Raw genomic sequence first — 23,937 nt, forward strand, 5'->3', positions numbered from 1 at the left:
TGATTTTGCATCAAGACCTTCTACAAAATACAATATAAAAATTTCATATTGATTAGTAAAGTTCACTGACTATATTTGACTACTAAAAATGAGAGAAAATTAATTACTGAATGAATAAGAAAGAACATTTATGAAAAAGAATAAATGGAATTATTCTAGCTTTCACTTTATGACCTCTGCCCTCTATCTCAGAGACTTGGACAAATTTAAAAACTAAAACAACAAATTTAGCTTCAGCAACACTTATAGGAGATCATTGTAGTGGATTAGAAAGAGAATCTGGAGTCAGAAACAACAGAGTTCGAGTTCTGGGTCCCACATCCTAGTTGTGTAACCCTGACCAAGGCATTTATCCTAGTGAAGCTAATGCTGTAGGCTGCCCAGTTCTCTAAGACTGTAACTTGCAGAAATATGCTTAACTACACTTAATGAAGATGATCCTACCTAGGAGTTCCCTACATCAGTGAAATCACAAATCCAGACCTTTCACTGATGAGAGAGAAGAGAGAGAGAGAGAAGAAAGAGAGAGAGAGAGAGAGAGAGAGAGAGAGAGAGAGAGAATTATTTATGAACTGGTCAGCTCTCTCATGGGAAAATAAATTCAAAATACTACCTACCACATATCCCCAAACTATATATTTCAAATTATATAGATATCAACTCTGATCTTCTTCATTACCATAATTAAATATTTATCAAGCATCAGCTTTATTTGTGGTGTTCTGCTGGACACTGTAGAACAACACATGGCACAGTGTAATGGTGGGGGGAAAAGCCCAACACTTAACTTGGAGTAAGAACACCTTGTTTTGTGCTCTTAACTGTCACTAAACAGCTGTTACTTGGAGCAAGTTCCAGCCACTTTGGGCTTTATCTGTTAAATAAAGAAGATAATGAGGCTCCCTCTAGCTTTTAAGATTCTTGAATACCATCATGCTTTTTTCTTGCCCTGCTTTTCATTCTTGGGTTTTGAGCTCCATTTTGTTATCATTGACCTTTGAAATTCTAATTAATTAATTATAACTCTTCTAGACTTTTTACTCTCAAACCTTCTCAGACTTCATTCTAAGGGGCATAGCAGGGCCATGGCAGATCACCAGAGGGCAAGTTATTCTCTGAGCTGCATAGGCATGAGATGGAATAGAAACACCAAAAGTTCCTCACTGTAGGTTAAATTTTGTGAGATCAAAAAAGTGCAATAATTCATTTTATATTTGCTGAAATCTTGAAATCAGAATTGTTAAAGAATTTCTATAGCCACAGCCCTACTCATTCCTTGTAGAATTTCTTATATTCATCCCTTTCTACTTACTCTCTTAGCTAAAGTCTTGATCCAAGTAACCATTTATACAAGAAACAGGGATCACAAGTTCATAGATTTAGACCTGGATGGGGCCTCAAAGGCTATGGAGTTCAGTGCTCCCCTCACCTTATTGATGTGGAAACTGAGGCAAAGGGAGGTAACTTTCCCAGGGTCATATAGCCAGGAAGAATCAGAGGTACAATTTTCCAGTCTTCATCTTGACTCATGTTTCTCAATCAGGCCCAAGGTCTATACCTGATTCTAACTTAGTAGATAGGTGACTTTGAGCAAGTTACTTCCTCTTGTAGCTCAAATCCTTCATCTATAAAATGACTGGGCTAATTTAAAATATCATCATCTCTATATGTTTGAGCTTTTCCCAGAACACCACAAATAAAGATGATGCTCAATAGATGTTTAATTATGATATCAAGGAAGATCAGAGATGATGCCTATATAATTTATAATACTTAGTTTGGGTCTATGTGGTAATATTTTGACTTTATTTTCCTATGTTCAAGCTGACCTTGTTACATCCAACCTGTTCCCAAGCCAGCCTGTTTTATAAACAGAAACAAACATTATCTGCCTTATGTACCATCCAATCATTTCCCTATCCTGCTGAGAAATCTAAAGTGGTTTTTAATCACTTCCCCAGAATGGGATTCAGTGACTTCCCCTTATATGACCATCTTAACTTTTCATAATTATTTTAAACTCCTTATATTTACTGTCTCCTCAATGTCTTATTTGCTTCCTCTTCTGTATCTTTGCATGTTGTTCCATTTCCTAACATTCTCCTCTCAAAACACATTCCCCAACTCTTAAAAATTTTGCCTAGAAGTTTCCTCTTCCCTGAAAACTTTGACTAAACATGGCTGATTTTAGTCCCATTGACTGTCACAGTCTCATGGACCTTTCAGTACATAGAGTTATATACATTTGTATTCATCTATTATTGCATCTGCATTTTTCAAAAAAGATGATATTATATTTAAGTGTCTATATCTGCTTTACTTTTCTCATTCTATTCTCAGCTTCAGGAAGGGAGGCACTATGCTTTCTATTTCTTTTGTATTATTGTCATAGTAGATGTCATAGAGTTCTTTATATAGTACTAAGACTTTCAGTTAAGTCATTGACTGACTGAATGGATGGATGAATGAATGAATGAATGAATGAATGAAGGTTAATCTGGGAAGGCTTTATGACAGGTTTTGTTAATGTAGCATTATTTAAGAGAATTGTAGTATGAGTAGATGTATATAGGTACTTACAAAAATTCATTGTGCTCATTTAAAGAGATCAGAAAAGAAATAAGCCCATTGAAGTACACAAATGAAATAGTCCATTCAAAACAACACATGAGAGAGAAATGATTTATATGAGACAGCAACCCAGAGAGAAGCAGGGCTAAGATGAAGGCCAAAAGTCTCCTATTTGGCACTGGGCCCCTCACATCCAGAGAACCTTATGCTCAGGGTAATTAACCTTATGCTTAGGGACAAGGCAACTGTGTGCATGAAGAGAAGACCTAAGTGAGCAAGGTCAAGGAAGACAAAGCCTGTGAGTTCTGAATAAGGAGCCCCTAAGCAAGAAAGTCAGGTCTAGAATGGTCATATTTGACTCATACATCTCATAGTGGTCACACAATGGTGACTTGACAGTAGATGTGAAAAGTTCAGACAAATAAACAGATATAGATAGATTGATGATTATAATAATGATTTCTACAATTATGAGTCATATTTTAGTACATTTATAAGAATTTGAAAAAATTGGTTGATGATAAAATTTTAGATTAGCTAGAGTTAATGCAAGCTTTTTATAACTGTCTCACTTTTTGATGATTAAAAATAGGAACTGGAGTCAGAGAGAGTTAAACTTTTGGAAGATGTTACATTTAATAAGAGGAAGATGAAAGAACTAGAAGATAACTTACTGTATAAATTAAGTGCAACACAAGGTATTGTCTCATAATGGATTCAGAATAAACACTTTGTAAGATCTTTTTTTTCCCCCATGAAATAGCATTAAGGCTCAGGCCACAGAAAATGCTGAAGTAGAGATAATAAAACACCTTCCTCCTCAGCAGCAGAGAGGTGAGGGTCTCCTCAAGACAACTGGTGGCATGGGGTAAAGAGAGCCCCAGGCCTGGAAGATCTGAGATCCAGTTCATCTTTAAATACTGACTAGCTGTGTGACCCTGGTTAAGGCATTCAACCTTTGTTTGCCTCTGTTTCCCAAGCCGTAAAAATAGGGATTAAAAATAACACCTATTTTGCAGGATTGTTGGGGGATCAAATGAGATGGTATTTGTAAACTCCCTTAGCACAAGCAATATATGAATGGGTGTTCTCTCCCTCCCTTCTAGGACAGACTAGAGTAGACATTGTCAGATACAGTCTCTGCATCTTATTTTTGCTTAATGTTTTTCTTCAGTGGCATTTTTTTACTCTAGAGAGGAAATGGAAAATTCCTGTTGTAAAATTAAAACATGTCAATCAAACTTTTTTTCAAATCCCAAAAGATGGAAGGTTCAAGTGACAAGAAAAGGAGTTTCCATCTCAACAATGATAACTGATACTCTGTAGGATCCTTTTAAATTAACAGAAATTAGACACTTGCAAGCAACACTTTTCTAATTGAATTTTCTTAGTTGATCTCCATCTCAGAAAATAAAGAACCCATTGAATCTAGGCCTAATGGGTGAGCCAATGAAACATATTTGTTGGCTTTTTACACCTCTTCAGCTTCAGAATCCTGGTGTACAGTTATCTTCTAAGAATTGCTGAAGTTGCAGCAAGGTCATCTTATGCTGGCAATCTGATAGCAAAATTGAGGGACTTCAAAATTCTTGAAGTCACACAGTGGAAGCCAAATTTTGATTATCATTGGGGATTGCCACTCATTCATACATGGATTTGAATTCCAGGCTTAGGTATGTTGTTAACATGGTCCTCAGTGAAGAAATGCATAAGGCCCATTTAGGACCTCTGGTTAAGCGTGCCTTGTGCAAAAGGCCAATATCCTCTCTGTTTTTCATAAAATTAACATACATGCACCATAGTATCAACTCTTCTCTTGTGGTGATCTAACTATATTTCCCAAGAGAACTAAACCTGTCTAGTTTTAATATACAACTCTTTGGAAGAAGATGATACTGTGGTTCTGAAAAAATCCAGTACTGAGGTTTTTATAATTATAATAATTTTATAATTATTTTGTGATTATTTTAAACAGATTTGTTAGGGTATTCTCTGTATATTCCCTTTGCTTCTGCAAAAAAATTTGCATGCACACAATTTACAGGTAGAAGTAATATTTTTGCCATCATAAATTTGGGATGAGACATGGTAGGAACCTCTTTACATGATATTTGAGAGTGTACTGTTTTCCCATGTTCAAATATAAATGTAAATTTTTGTCTGTCAAAAAAAATCAGTTCCAAGCTGGTTCATAATTTTTTTTGAAACTTATGCCACTTTTATTTGTGTATAGTACTTTGTTTCCCCAATTACATATCAAGAAATTTTTGGCATTCATTTTTATAAGATTTTGAGTTCCAGATTTTCTTCCCTACCTTCCCCTCTTCTGTGAATGCAATGTAATTTGGTATAATTTATACATGTTCTAGCATGTAAAATATATTTTCATGTTAGTCTCATTTATGGAAAAAGAAACAGATAAAAGTGAAAGATATATACTTCTATTTGCATCCAGAGTCGATCAGTTCTTGCTATGAATATGGATATGGATATGAGTCCTTCGTACTTGTCTTGGGTCATTGTATTGCTGAGAAAAGCTGAGTTATTTATAGTTGATCATCACATAATGTTGTTGATACTGTGTGCAGTGTTTTCATGATTTTTGCTCATTTCTCTTTGCATCAGTTCATACAAGTCTTTCAGGGTTTTTCTAAAATCTTTTTGTTCATCATTTCTTATTTCTTAATAGTATTTCATTACATTACTATACCAAAGCTTCTTCAAGTCATTCCCCAGTTGATAAGTATGTCCTTAATGTCAAGATTTTGCTACCATGAAAAGGGCTGCTATCATATTTTGGCAAATGTAGCTTTTTTTCCCTTTTGTATGATTTCTTTGGAAACCAGATCTAGTTGTGGTATTGCTGGATCAAAGGGTATGCACAGTTTGATTGCCCTTTGAACCTAATGCCAAGTTGCTCACAGTTCTCATATCTACCAACAGTGCTTGAGTGTCCTAAGTTTCCCACATCCTCTCCAACATTAGTCATTTTCCTTTTTTGTCATCTTAGCCAATTTGAAAAATGTGAGGTGATACCTCAGAGTTGTTTTAATTTGCATTTTCTAATCAAAAGTGATTGGGGGGGGGGGTGGAGCCAAGATGGCGACAAGAGAGGAACTCTCCTAGGTGCTCTCTCGTAAAAACTATAAACTAAGGACTCTAAATTTTCAAGAGACAGAACCCACAGAGGGACACAGTGAGGCAGTTATCCTACTCAAGGTAACCTGGAAAAGAGCAGAAAGGCTCTGCTCCCTGGGGTTGGAGGGGCAGCCTGCCAGAGGGGTGGCCTGCCAGAGTGCAAGAACTTCAGCCTCCTGGAGGCAGCCTCAGGGCACTGGGAGCTACAGCTCATAGCAGCAAAGTAGTTTCCTGAGCCATGCCCTGGGGAGCACCAGGCACAAATTGGGGGAACAACAGGGAGACCTCTGCCAGAGTGAGCATGTGAAGCCCAGCCCTCAGGGCACACAGCAAGCAGCATTGCCTCAGCAGGGCAGATCCAGGAAAAAGAAGCAGGCAGAGCCAGTAATCAGGAGCCCCCAGGGCATGAGCCCACTGAACTTAGGGAAGGGAGTGAAGAGAAAGAGACTGCAGAGCTCTGTTCTCTGCCCCTGGAACAGGACTCTGGGGCTCTGACCATATTCAGATCCTGATTGCAGTCTAGGCCCCCCCACAGAACAGCAGGGCCCCTTCACCTCAGCCCCGTGGCAGAGGAGGGTGCATATGGTCATTCACAGACCAGGAGGGAGAACAGAGCTTCACACACTGAGATCCTTGTGGGAGTGTCCCAAAAGCTCAGGAAGCACGCCCCAAAACAGGCTAAGGCTGGGAAAATGAGCAAGCAGAGAAACAAGAGGAACACCATTGAGGAACATTTTGCATATGAGCCCAAGAAGGATCAAAACACTCAGTCTGAAGATGAGGAAGCACAAGCTCCTGCATCTAAAGACTGCAAGAAAAATAGAAATTGGGCTCAGGCTATGACAGAGCTCAAAAAAGACTTTGAAAATCAAATGAGGGAGTTAGAAGAAAAACTGGGAAAAGAAATGAGAGAGATGCAGGAAAAACATGAAAATGAAGTCAAGCAGCTAACTCAAGGAAATCCAAAAAAAAAATGCTGAAGAAAATAGCATGCTAAAAACCAACTCAGGTCAAATGGATAAAACAGTTAAAAATGTTATTGAGGAGAAGAATGCTTTAAAAAGCAAAATTGAAATTGGCCAGATGGAAAAAGAAATAAGAAAACTCTCTGAGGAAAACAAATCCTTCAGACAATGAATAGAACTCAGGGAGATTGATGAATTTACGAGAAATCAGGAATCAATACTTCAAAACCAAAAAAATGAAAAATTAGAAGAAAATGTGAAACATCTCATTGAAAAAAACAACTGATATGGAAAACAGATTTAGGAAAGATAATTTAAAAATTATTGAAATACCTGAAAGTCATGATCAGGAAAAGAGCCTTGACATCATTTTCAAAGAATTACTACAGGAAAATTGTCCTGATATCCTAGAAGCAGAGGGCAAAATAGAAATGGAGAGAATCCACTGATCCCCCAAGAAAGAGATCCCAAAACCCCAGCCCCTGAGAATATTATAGCCAAGTTCCAGAACTCCCAAATCAAAGAGAAAATATTACAAGCAGCCAAAAGGACACAATTCAAATATCGTGGAGCTGCAGTCAGGATCTCACAGGACTTAGCAGCAACTACATTAAAAGCTCATAGGGCTTGGAATATAAGATACTGAAAGGCAAAAGAGCTTAGAATGCAACAGAGAATCAACTACCCAGCCAAACTGAATGTCCTCTTCCAGGGAAAAAGATGGACTTTCAATGAACCAGGGGAATTTCAAATGTTCCTTTTGGAATGGCCAGAGCTGAACAGAAGGTTTGATCTTCAGATACAGGACTTGGGTGAAGCATAGAGATTGGAGGAGAAGGGGAAAATATGAGGGACTTAATGATGATGAACTGCATGTATTCCTGAATAGAAAAATGACACTGATAATACTCATATGAACCTTCTCATTTAATAGAGCAGGTAGAAGGAGCTTTTATATTGGAAGCACAGGAGAAAGCTGAATTTGAAGATGAAATATGGAGTAAAAATGGAGTCAATAAAAAAAGGGAAATGTAATGGGATAAAGAAAAAGGAGAAGGGGAGTAGACCAAGATATTTCATATAATAAGATCTGTCTTTATTACAATGAGCTATTGCAGTGATATGGAAGGGGGGGAAGGCAAGGGGGAATGAGGGAATCTTCACTCTCATTAGAGGTGGCCAGGAGAGGAAAAAGCATATATACTCAATGGGGTATAGGCATCTGAAGTAAGAAGGGGGGACAGGGGGAAGGGGGGATGTGAATGATGGAGGAGAGGATAGACCATGGGGGGAGAGTGGTCAGATATAACACATTTTCTTTTTTTCTTCTTGCAAGGGGCTGGGAGTGAATGGCCTGTCTGGGACCATAGGGCCAGGTGGATGCTGGGCCTAAGGGGTGGTATGGGGGCTCGGGGCCTCGTGGCCCCAGGGCCAGGGATCTGTCTGCTGTGCCACTCAACTACCCTACAGCAGAGTCAGAGTAAAAGGAGAGAGAAATTACAAAACATGGTATTGGAGAAATACGAAAGGAGGGAGTTGTGATCAGCAATGGCAACAGTGGAAAAATATGGAAGTAACTTTTGCGATGGACTTATCATAAAGAATGTGATCCACCTGTGACAGAGTTGTTGGTGTTGGAACAAAGACTGAAGCACATTTTTCATTATTCTTATTCTTATTCTTATTCTTATTCTTATTATTATTATTATTATTTGGGGGGGTGCAGAGCAAATGGGGCTGGGTGGCCCGCCTGGGGCTGCATAGCAGGGTGATTGTTGGGTGTCTAAGGCCAGATTTGGACCTGGGTGCTCCTGGCTCAAGGGCCAATGCCCTGTCCACCACCCAGCCACCCCTACTTTTATTACTATTTTATTATATTTGGGGTCTTTTTTTCTTTTTTTTTTTGTTTTTTGCAGGGCAGTGGGGTTGGGGTGGCTTGCATGTCACAGAGCTGGGTGATTGTTGGATGTATGGGGCCGGATATGGGCTCAGGTGCTCCTGGTTCCAGGGTTGGTGCTCTGTCCATTGCACCACCTGGCCATACCTACAATTATTACTATTATTTTTTTCTTTTAAATTTCAATTTTTTCTCTCCCCTTTACTTTATCGCTCAAGCAAGTCTATATTTTTTGGGGGGAGAGGGTATTTAGTTTACTCTCAAACAAGAATATTTTATTAATGTAAAAAATTATTTGTACAAAATGAGAATAAATAAATAATATTAAATATAAAAAATAAACAAAAAAATAGAAAAAAGTGATTTAGAACTTTGATCTGACACCTGCTTATTCATATCCTTTGACCATTTATCAATTGGAGAATGACTTGTATTCTTAGAAATTTGACTCACTTCTCTATATCTTTGAGAAATGAGACCTTTACTGGAGCCACAGTATTGATATTGTTTCATTGTCTATGGTATCTTTTAGCAAGATGTACTTTTCCTTTTTTAATCTTTTAATTAGTTCTATTTTTGCTTTTACTTTGTCTGAGATCAGGGTTGCTACCTCTGCTTTTTTCCTCAATTCATAATAGAGTTCTGCTACAGCCCCTTACCTTTACTCTGTGTGTCTCTTTGCTTCAAGTGTATTCCTTATAAATAACATATTATAGGATTCTGGTTTTTGATCCACCCTGCTACCTGCTTCCATTTTGTGGGAGAGTTGATTCCATTCACATTCACAGATGTATTTTCCTCCATTCTTTTCTTCTTTCTGTTTGTCCTCTCTCTCCTTTCACCCCTTTCCCCTTCCCCATTGTTTTGCTTCTTTCTGCCACCTCCCTGAACTGTCCTCCCTTCTGCAGGTCCCCAACATCCCCCCACTTAATCTTCCTTCCTACTTCTTTGTCAGGTAAGATGGATTTCTATATTTAACTGTGTATATTATTCCCTCTTTGAGTCAATAAGTAATAAGAGTAAGAATCAAGCATCATGACTCATTGCTCATCTTTCCATCTTCCTCTCTGCTGCCTGAAATAATTTATCCCATTCGACCTCTTCCTTCCTTCTGTACCCAGTGTACTCCTCTTTCATATCTCTTAATTGTTTTTACATTAAAAACATTACTTGTACAAAAATATTTATAGTAGCCCTGTTTGTTGTGGCAAAGAATTGGAAATCCAGTAAATGTCCTTCAATTGGGGAATGGCTTAGCAAACTGTGGTATATGTATGTCATGGAACACTATTGTTCTATTAGAAACCAGGAGGGATAGGATTTCAGGGAAACCTGGAGGGATTTGCATGAACTGATGCTGAGTGAGATGAGCAGAACCAGAAAAACACTGTACACCCTAACAGCAACATGGGAATGATGTTCAACCTTGAAGGACTTGCTCATTCCATCAGTGCAACAATTGGGAACAATTTTGGGCTGTCTGCAAAGGAGAGTACCATCTGTATCCAGATAAGTAGCTGTGGAGTTTGAACAAAGTGCAAGGACTATTCCCTTTAATTTAGAAAAAAACAGATAGTTTATTGTCTGATCTTGTTACCTCTTAGACTTCTCTTTTCTTTAAGGATATGATTTCTCTCTCATCACACACAATTTGGATCAAGGTACAACATGGAAACAAAGTAAAGACTGACAGAGTGCTTTCTGTGGGGGGGGGGGGAGGGAAGCAAGATTGGGGAAAAATGTAAAACTCAAATAATATCTTTAATAAAAATAAATTTAAATTGTTTTTACATTCCTTCAAATTCATCCTTTACCTGTATCTTAGTCTCTGTATATCTCTTCTAATTGTTATTTAATTGTATTAATGATGCAATTTTAAGAACTACAAGTATTTTCTTCCTTCAAATAGTTTAGTTCTATCCCTTATGCTTTCTTTTCCCTTTTTTTACTTATTTATGTTTTTCAGGTGATATTGGAGATCAAGGGTTTTTTTAATTGATTAATTAGTTTAGTTTTTTATTTTTCCTCATTTACATGTAAAAACAAGTTTTTACACTCTTTTTAAAACTTTAAATTCCAAATTCTCTCCCTTGTTCCCACTCACTGCAACCCTTTTTAGAAAGCAAGCAATTTGATAAAGGTTAAAAATGTGTAATCCATAATAAGCATTTCCCTAATAAGCACCCCCACCCCAAAAAAAGAAACCTCAAGAAAAGTAAGTAAAAGAAAAAAGTACCCTTCAGTCTGTATTCAGACAGCATTAACTCTTTCTTTGGGGAAGAATAGCATTCTCTATCATAAGTCCTTCAACGTTGTCTTCAGTCACAGCACTGATGAGAATAGCTAAATTATTCACTGTTCATCATCCTACAATATTGTTGTTATTTTGTATTCAGTACATTTCACATTGTATCTGCTCATGAAAGTCCAGATTTCATTGAGAGCATCCTGCTTCTTCACAGCACATAGCCAAATAGCATTCCATCTCAATCAAATAATACAATTAGTTCACCCATTCCCCAACTAATAGACATCCCCTCGATTTCCTTTTCCTTCCTATTTTAATCTCTTCTGGAATACTGCCTAGAAGTGGTATTGCTAGGTATTGCTAGGTCAGTAGGTATGCATGGTTTTATAGCACTTTGGATATAGTTACAAATTGCTTTACAACATTTCACAACTCCTTCATCAATGCATTAATGTTTCATTTTTCCTATATTCCCTCTAACATTTGTCAATTTCCTTTTCTGTCCTATTAACCAATCTAATAGCTAAAAAGTAGTATCTCAGAGTTGTTTTAATTTGCATTTCTCCAATTAACAGTGAGTTAGAAATTTTTTTAATATAGCTATAAATAGCATTGATGACCTCGTCTGAAAACCATTCATATCTTTTGATCATTTATCAACTGGCAAAGGGCTCTTATTTTTATAAATTTGACTCAGACCTCTGTTTGAGAAATGAGTCTTTTATCATAGAAATTTGTTTTGATATTTTTTCACCACAATTATTATTGCTAACTGTATTTCCTTCCATCCTATTCACCAGTCCCATTTATTGTATTCTCTCCTTTCACTCCTCAAAAGTGTTTTGCTTCTGACTAGCCCTTCCCCCAATCTTCCCTCCTGTCTATCATATCCTCCCCCTTTCTCTTGTCCTCTTCCCCTCTTACTGTCCTGTAGGGTAAGATAGATTTCTATAGTCAATTGAATATAATATAATAATAATATAATATTCCTTCTTTGAACCAATCCTCATGAAAGTGAAATTCACTCAGCCCACTTCACTTCTTCCCTCTTCCATTCCACTGAAAAGAACTTTTTCTTGCCTCTTTTATATGAAATAGTCTACCCTATTCCTCCACCCCTTTCCTTTTTTCCAGTACACTCTCTCACCCTTTAATTTTATTTTTAAAGATATTACCCTTTCATATTCAACTTTTGACTGTGCCCTGTCTATATACTCCTTCTAACATCCCTAATAAATGATAAAGTTCCTATTAGTTATCAGTGTCATCTTCCCATGTAGTTATACAAACAGTTCAACATCATTAGATCCTTTATAATTTTTCTTTTCTGTTTATCTTTTATACTTCACTTGAGTCTCCTATTTGAAGATCAAATTTTCTGTTCAGCTCTTGCCTTTTCATCAGCAAAGTTTGACTGTTATATTTTTCTGTGTTTTTTGATCTTCCTTATCACCTTAGTAACTTTTAATAGTAATATTTTTCCTATTATTCATTTCCCCCCAGCCTATAACTTGATTTTAACTCTTTTTTGAAGGTTTTCTTCCTCATCTTCCAGGGTGGAGAGTGTACTCAAACTTCTGGGAGTTTTTGCAGCTATTTTTCAGACATACTTCAAGGGACCTGCAAGTTTTTATTTCTTCCAAAGTGGTATAATCTAAGGAAAGGTGTTTAATACTCCCTTGGCCTATGCTGTAGTCTTTGGGGACTATGAGCAATCTTTTCCTGCCTTGGAACTAGAAGAAAGTCCCTGCTCCCCTATAGCCACAAGCTTTGATGTGCTAATTCTGGCATGGGAAATGAAACCCAAGACTGTGACCCAGATCTGGGTAAGGGCAAAGCAACAGAGTACTGCCTCAATGATAACAAAGAGACCCCCTATATCTCTTTCTGAACCCCTTACCCTCAATAAGCCAAGAGTTCTGGAAGCAGCTGCCACAGCTGCTGTTTCAATGGCTCCCAAGGCCTGCTTCTTTGCCAAGGTCTGCTCTGGATTGTGCTCCACTCTCCCCTTGGTGTGACAGACTTTTCCTGCTTACCTTTCAAGTTGTCCTTGTTGCCTCTAGGCTGAGAGATCTGAAAACCATCTTTGCTACCACTTATTCAGTTGCCCCACTGCGCCTATTCCTGGATTGCCAAAGCTAGTCTGTGCTAGCATGACGTGCACTTGCACAGCCCTCCCTCTCACCCTAGTGTAACAGAGCTTTCCTGCTGATCTTCTAAGTTGTCTGGGATGGAAATTTGTTTTAGTCTGTTTTTTCATGGGTTCTGCTACTCTAGAATTTGTTTAATCATTATTTTAAAATATTTTAAGGAGTTTCAGAGAGAGCCCAGCAAGTCCTTTCCTTTACTCTGCCATCTTAACCCTGCCTCAGAGGTCAGGTTTTTGGTTTAGTTCTAGTCTTCTCCTTATGAAAGTTTGAAATCCTTATATTTTATTGAATGATCATTTCCCCCCTTGATGTAATATGCTTAATTTATTAACCAGATAGATCATTTTTGGTTGTAGGCTCCTTTATCTTTCAGAATATCATGTCCCATGATCTCTGATCTTTTAATGTTATAGCTGTCAAGTCTTGTGTAATCCTGATTGTGACTCCCCAATAACTGAATAGTTTCTTTATAGCCACTACTAGTATTTTTTCCTTGATCTGATAGTTTTGAAATTTGGTTATAATGTTCCTTGGAGTTTTTCTTTTGGAATCTCTTTCATGAGGTGGGTTTTTTCAGTGGTGAATTCTTTCAATGCCTGTGTTAACTTCTTATTCCAGTATACCAGGGTAGTTTTCCTCAATATTTTCTTGAAAGCTGCTTCCAAAATAAACATAGTACAGCTTTACAAATATGTGTATGAATGTATATGTATATGATTATAGATATTTATGAAAATGTTTGTATATATGTGTGTGTTTATATACATGTAAATGTATATGTATATTCATATTTAATTCTAACCTTCTGGGAGAGAGGAAAAATAAAGTAAAAAGTGCAGAGCAGAGGAAAAAAGAAAACATACAAGGAAGCAAAGAAAAGATGGACACAATGTATAGTATTTATTATACAATCTTTCTTGAAATGGAAATTTATTACTTTATATTTTAAATCATCTAATGTTCTACTGGGCACATGGTAATTTTTTTCTTTTCTTACTTTATATTTAAGGTTAAAATTTACAAAAAAGAAAGATGCTATCTAAATTCTTTTTTTGATTATGACTTTCTGTAAATCCAATGATTCTGATTTTATCTCTTCTGAATTTATTTTTCAGTTCAGTTGTTCTCATGAAATATTTTGCATTTTCTTCCATTTTTTGTTCTTTTAAATTTATTTGATTCTTGATGTCTCATGGAGTCACTAGCTTCCACTTGCCCCAACTCTAATTTTTAAGATGTTGTTTTCCTCAGTTGGTTTTTGTATTTTCTTTTCCATTTGGCCATTTGTACTCTGAGTTGTTTTCTTCAGTGAATTTGTGTATTTCTTTTTCCATTTTACCTATTCTACTTTTTAAGTTATTGGCTCTTTTTTTCATAATTTTATTTCATCACTCATTTCTTTTCCCATTTTTTCTTTTCTCTCTTACATTATTTTTAAACTTCTTTTTGAGCTCTTCCATGAGTTCTTTTGGTACTTGAGACCACTTTCCATTTTACTTTGGGGTTTTGCTCATTGGTATTTTGATATTATTTTACTCTCTGATTTTGTGTCATGATCTTCCCTGTCCCCATAATAACTTTCTATGGTCAGATTCTTTTTTATTGCTTTCTGGTCATCTTTTTTTAACCTTTTTTTCCTTCCTTTTAAATATGAACTCTGCTCTTAGGGACACTGTCTTGGGCTCCCTGTGCCAGTGACTGCAGGCCCCAGCTGCTTACCTGATGCTTTGCTGATGTTGTCTTAAGGCCTATAGATGACTCTCTAGTCTGCTGTGCTAAGGGAGTGGGGTGGAGTGGGGCTGTCACTTCTGGAGCTCATAGGAGTCTGGCAGCTTACCAGTTACTGAATTAGGGTCCTAGTGATTGTGTCTGGTGTATGCTGAGGCTGGTGAGGTATTTCTGGGTTTCCCCTGAGGTTACATTGAAGCATTTGACTGTCTGGTCTCTGGATGCTACCTCCTTGTTCAGGGCTTTCTGTATACCTAGCTAAGGAGACACATGTGGAGGTCTAAAGCACATGATGGCCCAGATGCAAGAGTGTGCCTGCCCTAAGCTATAACAAAGCACAAGATGCCTCTTGGTGACAGACTTCCAACTCCCTTGCCCATCCCAAGATTTGTAGGCAGCCCTGGTGTTAGCACTTGCCTTCCTTTCTACTCTGAGTATGTCACATTAGTTTTCTGAGGAGGGGCTTGCCACTAATCCACTGTGATACTTCTTGTCCTGGTTTATATTCCCCTTTCACCTAAATGAGGAAGACCTACTCCAGTTCTCCAAGTTTCCTAGACTAAAAGATTGTTTCACCCTTTACTCTTGGTTTGTTATTCCAGAATCTGTTCATGGTTATTTGGGAGCAAACACAGGAGAGCAACAGCTGTTAATTTCTTATTCTGCCATCATGACTCCAAAAATGTTCTATGACTTTTTAACTCCTTGTCTTGATTGATTTTTATTGAGTACTTCTTAGTATAATATTCTTTTAGTGACTTTATCTCACTAAAGAGATTCAAAACAAAAATATGTTTGTTATCTAGATGACTCTTACAATCAAATGTAGGCAAAAGCCATGCTGACAAGGACATTAGAATTTGTGTAAAGAAAATAGATAAAAAGTAAAATATGTTCAATACTTAAAAAGGAATATGTATAATTAAAGGAACTATGAGTGAAGAGTTTGCATAATTAGGAAAAAAATTATTCCTCTGCTTTCTTCTTCCTACGTCACCCTTTTTGAGGCAGTAATAAGAAAAAAGTTGTGAAATAGATGAAGTTGAGAACAGGTTTGGGAGAATGCTACTTGGATGCTCATTCCAATAAGCCAGTGATATTTTTTTAAGAACAGGACAAGTGCCTAATGTGCACTAACATTTACATAAAGCAGCCAATCAAGTCCACTAGCTTTAATCACAAAGACTAATTCTGATGCTTACCACTGTAACACTTTTAGTAGAAAAGACATTTCCCTCAACTCTGATTAATTCCAGTGGGGTTTGTGAAGTAACCCAAATTTCCAAAAAAGACCTTATCAAACACTGTCCAACTGAGCACATTTCTTAAATTGATAAAGGATTGAGGTAATGGGCTTTGTCCAACTATTGGACAACTATATAGAGCAAATGTGGTAGGGAGCAGGCTAATCTAACTTTAAGGCCTTTTCTTTTTGCTATCTCATATTTTTTCTTGTTTGACTCAGGTTCCTTGGTGGATGATGAATCTCTCATTAATGTTCTCCATACAACCAAGCAAACAGCTTCTGAAGTAAGTGAAAAACTTCATGTGGCAGCAGAAACAGAGATCAAGATTAATAATGCTCAAGAAGAGTTTCGACCAGCTGCTACAAGAGGAAGCATTCTCTACTTTCTTATCACAGAAATGAGTATGGTCAATATCATGTACCAGACATCCTTGGCACAATTTTTGAAGATATTTGATCAATCCATGGTCAGGTTGGAATTTGATTATTATTTTTCCTACTCAAAAGCAATTACTTAAACTTGATTTATAGATGGATAGATGAATGGATAGAGACATAGATTCAATTTTTTAAAAATTGGTTTTTTTCTTTAATTTTTAATGTGATTTTTAGGTCTGAGAAGTCTCCCTTGCCTCAGAAGAGAATTGTAAATATTATTGAATTTCTGACTTTTGAAGTTTTTGTGTACTCAGTCAGAGGACTATATGAAAACCACAAATTCCTTTTTGTCCTCCTTATGACATTAAAAATTGATCTTCAAAGAGGAGTAGTTAAACATAAAGAATTTCAAGCCCTTATTAAAGGTAAATTTTTGAAAATTTAAATTATTCACAGAAAGTTATTCTTGATCTCATTTAAGCATACCATAACTCCATTTTCCAAATAACATAAAAGAACATTAAACTTGCATTCACATGCAATTAAAGAAGTTTAATCATAAATAGTTATGTGTAGCCTTCATGTGTAGCATTTGAGCCTAATAAAGACCCATGGATATAAGTAGAAGAGATAATATTATTCCCATTTTTATAGCTAAAGAAAGACAAACTTAATCTTAAAATGGTTTGCCTATGCAATGGGGATAGGCTAGAGACATTCCCAATAAGATCAGGGGTGAAACAAGGATGCCCATTATCACTACTATTCATATTGTGTTAGAAATGTTAGCGTCAGCAATAAGAGAAGAAAAAGAAATTGAAGGAATTAGAATTGGGAAAGAAGAGACAAAACTCTCACCCTTTGCAGATGACATGATGGTATACCTAGAGAATCCCAAAAAAATCATCTCAAAAACTACTAGAAATAATTAATAACTTTAGCAAAGTCACAGGATATAAAATAAACCCTCATAAATCCTCAACATTTCTATGTATGACTAGCAAGATGCAGCAGAAAAGGCTAGAAAGAGAAATCCCATTCAAAGTAACTTTAGACAATATAGAATACCCGGGAGTCTACCTTCCAAGGCAGACTAAGAAACTTTTTGAAAACAATTACAAAACACTTCGCACACAAATAAAATCAGATTTAAATAACTGGGTAAATATCAACTGCTCATGGATAGGCTGAGCTAATATAATAAAAATGACAATTCTACCAAAATTAAACTACTTGTTTAGTGCCCTACCAATCAAAATTCCAAAAAATTTACTTTAATGAGTTAGAAAAAAGTATAAGTAACTTCATATGGAGAAATAAAAAGTTGAGAATTTCTATGGATTTATTGGGGAAAAAGTACAAAAGAAGGTACCTTAGCCTTAGCAGATCTAAAATTATATCATAAAACATCAGTAATCAAAACTGTCTGTTATTGACTAAGAAATAGAGTGGTAGATCAGTAGAATAAACTAGGTACAATAACAGGAAATGATTATAGTAATCTGCTGTTTGATAAACCCTATTGGGATAAAAACTCTCTCTTCGATGAAAACTGGGAAAATTATAAGTTAGTATGGAAGAAATTTGGATTAGACTAACACCTCACACCCTATACCAAGGTAAGATCAAAATGGATACAGGATTTAGACATAAGAATATTATAAGCAAACTAGGAGATCAAGGCCTAATTTACCTGTCAGATCTATGGAAAGGGAAGCAGTTTATAACCAAGGAAGAGATGGAGAACATTATTAAAAACAAACTGGAAAGTTTTGATTACATTAAATTAAAACCCTTTTGTACAGATAAAACCACTGTAACCAAGATCAAAAGAAATGTAGTAAATTGGGAAACAATTTTTTCAACTAGTATTTCTGACAAAAGAGTCATTTCTAAAATATACAGAGAACTGAGTCAAATTTTCATAAAAACAAGACATTCCCCAATTGACAAATAGTCAAATGATAATGCAAAGGCAATTTACAGATGAGGAGATCAAAGCTATCCATAGTCTTATAAAAAAATTGCTCCAAATCACTGTTTATTAGAGAAATGCCAATTAACGCATCTCTGAGGTACAACTTCACACCTCTCAGACTGGCCAATATAATCAGAAAGGACAATAATCAATGTTGGAAGGGTTGCGGGAAATCCGGGGCACTAATACATTGTTGGTAGAGCTGTGAACTCATCCAACCTTTCTGGAGAGTAATTTGGAATTACACCCAAAGGGCAACAAACATGTGCATATTCTTTGATGTAGCAATACCACTACTGGGTCTATCCCTGAAGAGATGATGAAAAAAGGGTGTAAATATCACTTATAAAAAAATATTCATAGCAGCCCTGTTTGTGCTGGTAAAGAATTGGAAATTAAATCAAAGTCCTTTATTTGGGGGAATGGCTTACAAACTGTGGTATATGTGTATGATGGAACACTATTGTTCTATTAGAAACCAGGAGGGATGGGAATTCAGGAAAGCCTGGAAGAATTTGCATGAACCTATGCTAAGTGAGCTGAGCTTAACCAGAACATTGTACACCCTAACAGCAACATGGGGGTGATGATCAACCTTAATGGACTTGCTCATTCCATCAGTGCAACAATCAGGCACAATTTTGGATATCTGTGATGGAGAATAGCATCTATATCCAGAGAAAGAATTGTGGAGTTTGAACAAAGACCAAAGACTATTACCTTAAATTTTAAAAAACACCTTTATTTTATTATGTAATTTTGCTATCTCCTATACTTTATTTTTCTTCCTTTAAGGATATGATTTCTCTCTCATCACATTCAACTTAGGTCAATGTATACCATGGAAACAATGAAAAGACTAACACTGCCTTCTGTGGGGGGTGGGGGAGAGGGAAGCAAGAACAGGGGGAAAATTGTAAAATTCTAAATAAATAAATACATACATACATACATACATACATACATAAAATGTCTTGCCTAAGACCACACAATTAGTAAGCATCAGAGGCAGGTGGAACACAGGTCTTTTCTAATTTCAAGTCCATCATTCCAATATACCACAGTCCCTGTTCTACCCATGTGAAAATTTTTTTTTTACTTTCTAGGGAACAAGATCTTTTTTTTCTATCTGATATCTTATAAATTACTCAGATAGTTCTTTATCATTATTACACACATATGAACTGTGAGCTGTATGCTACCTATATCAACCAGTTTTGGTAATAGCTATTCATCTATTTGGTTAGGGTAATAAAGAATTTCTGCCAACAAACAAAAAAAGAATGTCAGTGTCAGTAATTATGTTTTAAGCATCAATTCTTTGGGAATCAGTGGATTGATAAAAATGTGTTAATATATAGTGTCTCAAGAAAATGATGAAATATTATAAAGGGTCATGTTGTCTAATCCATCTATATCAGACCAAAAATCCTATCTACAGCTCTCCTCACAAATAGGTCATTCAGCTTTTGCTTGCATACTTCTAAAGATGGGCAATCTACTACTTATTGAAGTTTTTCGTTTCATTGAGCCAAAATCTACCTGTGGGCAAATTCCATCCTTTGCTTTTGTATCTTTCATCTGGAGCCAAGTGAAACAAATGTAACTTCCTCTTTGAAAACCTCCAAATATTGGAAAACAGCTATCATTTCCTCATATAGCCTTCTATTTTTTAGGATAAATATCCCTAATTCCTTAAATTACTATCATGATCTCAAAGCATCCCCATCACTGAAGTATAAAGTTCAGACTTGACTTTCTCTGTGGTTTCTTAAACTGAGAAGTTAAGAGTTCTGAGAAGAGAGCCAAAATGGTCACACTAAGGTAGGAAGCTCTTGGACCTTTTCCTGAAACAATTTTAAATGAAGCCTCTTAACAGAACCCACAAAAAAAGAGAGCATGAAACAAGTTCTCAACTCAAGATATCATGGAGGAACTTCAGAAAAAGTCTAACAAGGGTGAAAAAAGAGTGTATATAGCCCAGTGCAAGAAGGAGAACTGGGAAGTTAGGAAGATCCTCTTAGCCATTGTGTAGTTAGGTTCTGATTCAGCAGGACAGCGATACTGCACGCCTGCAGTAAGGGTCCCCTCCCAGAACCCAAGAATGCTTCTGCAGCAGGCAGAACAGGGTTGGGTTACCCTAAAGCAGAAAACAAACCATGAGTGCCTGAGATAACCAGAGCAGAAAGCCTAGGGACCAGAACCCTGGTCCCCTAAAGAAAAAGTCTGTGCTCCAGGAACAACTATTAAAATGAGCAAAAATTTTTTAAAAAGAGTACTAATTGGGGCTGCTAGGTGGCGTAGTGGATAAAGCACCGGCTTTGGAGTCAGGAGTAGCTGGGTTCAAATCTGGTCTCAGACACTTAATAATGACCTAGCTGTGTGGCCTTGGGCAAGCCACTTAACCCATTTGCCTTGCAAAAATCTAAAAAAAAGGAAATAAATTATTAGGGGCGGCTAGGTGGCGTAGTGGATAAAGCACCGGTCTTGGAGTCAGGAGTACCTGGGTTCAAATCCGCTCTCAGACACTTAATAATTACTTAGCTGTGTGGCCTTGGGCAAGCCACTTAACCCCGTTTGCCTTGCAAAAAAAAATCTAACAAACAAAAAGAGTACTAATCATAGAAAGCTACTATTCTGAGAGAGACAATAAAAATTGCAATCTCAGAAGGGGAAAGTGATGACAAAATGTGTATAGATGAAGCTTCAAAGGGCTTTTTGAAATTGGTCTCACATTAGGGCAGATCAGAAAGGATGTTAAAAATAAAATTATGAAAAGAAATGAGAGTCATGCAGAAGGATTATGGAAAAAATGACTGAAGAAACCAAAAGGTTAAAAAAAATCAGTTCCTTTAAAGTAAAAATGACTCAATTGGAAAAGGAAAACTACTCCTTTAAAAGTAAAATTAACTAACTGGAAAAGTAAATGCAAAGGCTAACTAAAGAAAATAAAACTCTAAATATTACAATTGGACAAATGGAAATTAATGATTCTATGAGACTTCAAGATTCCATCAAAGTCAAAATACTGAATAGAAGAAAATTCAAAATAACTCTTCAGAAAAACTACCAACATAGAAAACAGATCCATGAGAGACAGTTTTAAAATTTTTTGACCACTTGAAAACCACAATCATAAAAAAAAGAACCTGGGAAATATTTTTGGGGAAATTATAGAAAACTGCCTTGATATCCTAGAATAAGAAGATGAAATAGTCCTTGAAAGAATCCATTAATCACCCACATAATGAGATCCCCAAATAAAAAAATCAAAGGAACATTGGAGCCAAATTTCAGATTTCTCAGTCTAAGAAGAAAATACTGCAAGTAGTCAAAAAAAGCAATTTAAGTAGCAGGTAGCTACAGTCATGATTATGCAGACATATCAGCTTCAACATCAAAGGACTGAAGAAGCTGGAATATGATATTCAGAGGGAAATTAAAGTAATAATTCAGAGCTATTTTGCCCAACTGTATGCTAACAAAATCTGACAAACTGAGAAATGTATGATTATTTTCAAAAATATAAACCTCCCAGATTAATAGAAGAAGAAGAGATAAATTATTTAACTCCATTTCAGAAAAAGAAATTGAACAAGCCAGCAATAAACTCCATAAGAAAATATTTCCAGGGCCAGATGAATTCACAAGTGAATTCTACAAAACATAAAAAGAACAGTTAATTATAATTTTATATAAACTATTTGAAAAATTAGGTTGAATTCTGCAAAATTCCTTTCATGACACCAATATGGTGCTGACACCTGGACCAGGAAGTGCCAAAATAGACAAAATTATTGACTAATCTACCAAATCAATATTGGTGCAAAATTTTAAAATAAAATTTTAGCAAAGAAATTAAATCAAGTTATCACTAGGAAAATAAACTATGATCAGGTAGGATTTATACGTGGTATGCAGGAATGATTCGCTATTAGGGTTCGATATTAGGAAAATAATCAGCATAATTGACCATATCAATAACAAAATAAACAAAAATCATGATTATCTCATTGTGTGCAGAAAAAGCCTTTGACAAAATATAGCACATTTTTCTATTAAAAATACCAGAAAGCATAGGAATAAATGGAGTTTTCCTTAAAATTATAAGCTGTATCTATCTAAAAACATCAGTAAGGGAGATAAATTAGAAGCATTCCCAGTAAGATTGGGTGAAACAAGGCTTTCCATTATCACCACTATTAGAAATGTTAGCTTTAACAGTAAGAAAAGAAATTGAAGGAATTAGAATAAACAATGAGGAAACAAAGCATTCACTCTTTGTAGATGATATAAAGGTTTAGTTAGAGTACTCTAGAAAATCATCTTAAAAACTTTTCTAATAGCCAGAGATAGAATTAAATTCCCATTAAAAGTAACTAAAATAAATAATATAAACAATATAAAATAAAATGTCTGGGAATCTACTTCCCCCCCCAAAAAAAAAACTCAGAAGCTATATGAACACGTAAAAATATTTTTCACATAAATTCAAATCTAAACAACTGGGAAAATGTCCAATGCTCATAGTAAGGCCAAGTTAAATTAAATTACTTATTCAATGTCATCCCATTCAAATTACCAAAAAACTATTTTACAGTGTTAAAAAAAAATAGTAACAAAATTTATCTGAGAAACAAAAGGCCAAGAATATCAAGGGAATTAGTAAAGAAAATGCAAAGGAATCAAACTTTCAAACTATATTATAAAGTGGCAGTCATCAAAACTATCTGGTTCTGTCCAAGAAACAGAGTCGTGAATAAGAGGAATAGATTAGATACAAAAGAAATAATAGTAAATGACTATATTAATAGTAAATGACAATATTAATTATATACTAATAGTAAAAGACTCTAACTTCTGGGTTAAGAATTCACTATTTGACAAAAATGAAAAATAATATAGTAAAACCTAGGTATAAGATATACCCTATAGCAAGCAAAGATCAAAATGGGTACAGAATTTAGAAAAAAGGTAATTCCATACACCAATTAGGAGAACCAGGAGTATAATCTTTCAGATCTATGAAATAGGGAGTTTATGACCATAGAACAGATAGAAAACATTATAAATTGCAAAATGAAGTTTCAACAACATTAAATGAAAAGGTTTTATTCAAACAAGGACAATGCAACCAAAATTAGAAAGAAAGCAAAAAGTGGAAAAACAATTTTCACAGCTATTATTTCTGATAAAAGACTCATTTTTAAATATATAGAGAGAGAACTGGGTCAAATTTATAAGAATACAAGACCTTCTCCAAAGTGATAAATGGTCAAAGGATATAAACTGGCAGTTTTCAGATGAAAAACTTAGAGCTATCTATAATCATATGAAAAAATGCTCCAAATCATTATTAATTAGTGAAATGCAAATTAAAATTACTCTGAAGTATCACCTCACACATATCAGATTGACTAAAATGACAAAAAAAGAAAATGATTTATGTTGGAGGGAATGTGGGAAAATTAGGACACTAATTGCACTGTTGGTGGAGTTGGGAACTGATCCAACTATTCTAGAAAACAATTTGGAACTATGCCCAAAGAGCAATCAAACTATGCATACCCTTTGATCCAGCAATACCACTACAAGGTCTATATACCAGAGAGATCATAAAAATGGTGGAAAGGCCCAC

At 35.8% G+C, this 23,937-nt stretch overlaps 1 protein-coding gene across 1 annotated transcript in view; it reads left to right on the forward strand.

Moving 5' to 3' along the window:
• LOC141489202 (dynein axonemal heavy chain 8-like) overlaps nucleotides 1-23,937 on the forward strand; it is a 395,310-nt gene that overhangs the window by 332,524 nt on the left and 38,849 nt on the right. Inside the window, 3 exon segments of the mRNA XM_074189981.1 lie at nucleotides 3,164-3,269; nucleotides 16,163-16,415; nucleotides 16,556-16,746. Coding sequence (XP_074046082.1) covers nucleotides 3,164-3,269; nucleotides 16,163-16,415; nucleotides 16,556-16,746 — 550 coding nt within the window.

The sequence above is a fragment of the Macrotis lagotis genome, chromosome 5, assembly GCF_037893015.1.
Source record: "Macrotis lagotis isolate mMagLag1 chromosome 5, bilby.v1.9.chrom.fasta, whole genome shotgun sequence".
Classification (NCBI taxonomy): domain Eukaryota; kingdom Metazoa; phylum Chordata; class Mammalia; order Peramelemorphia; family Peramelidae; genus Macrotis; species Macrotis lagotis.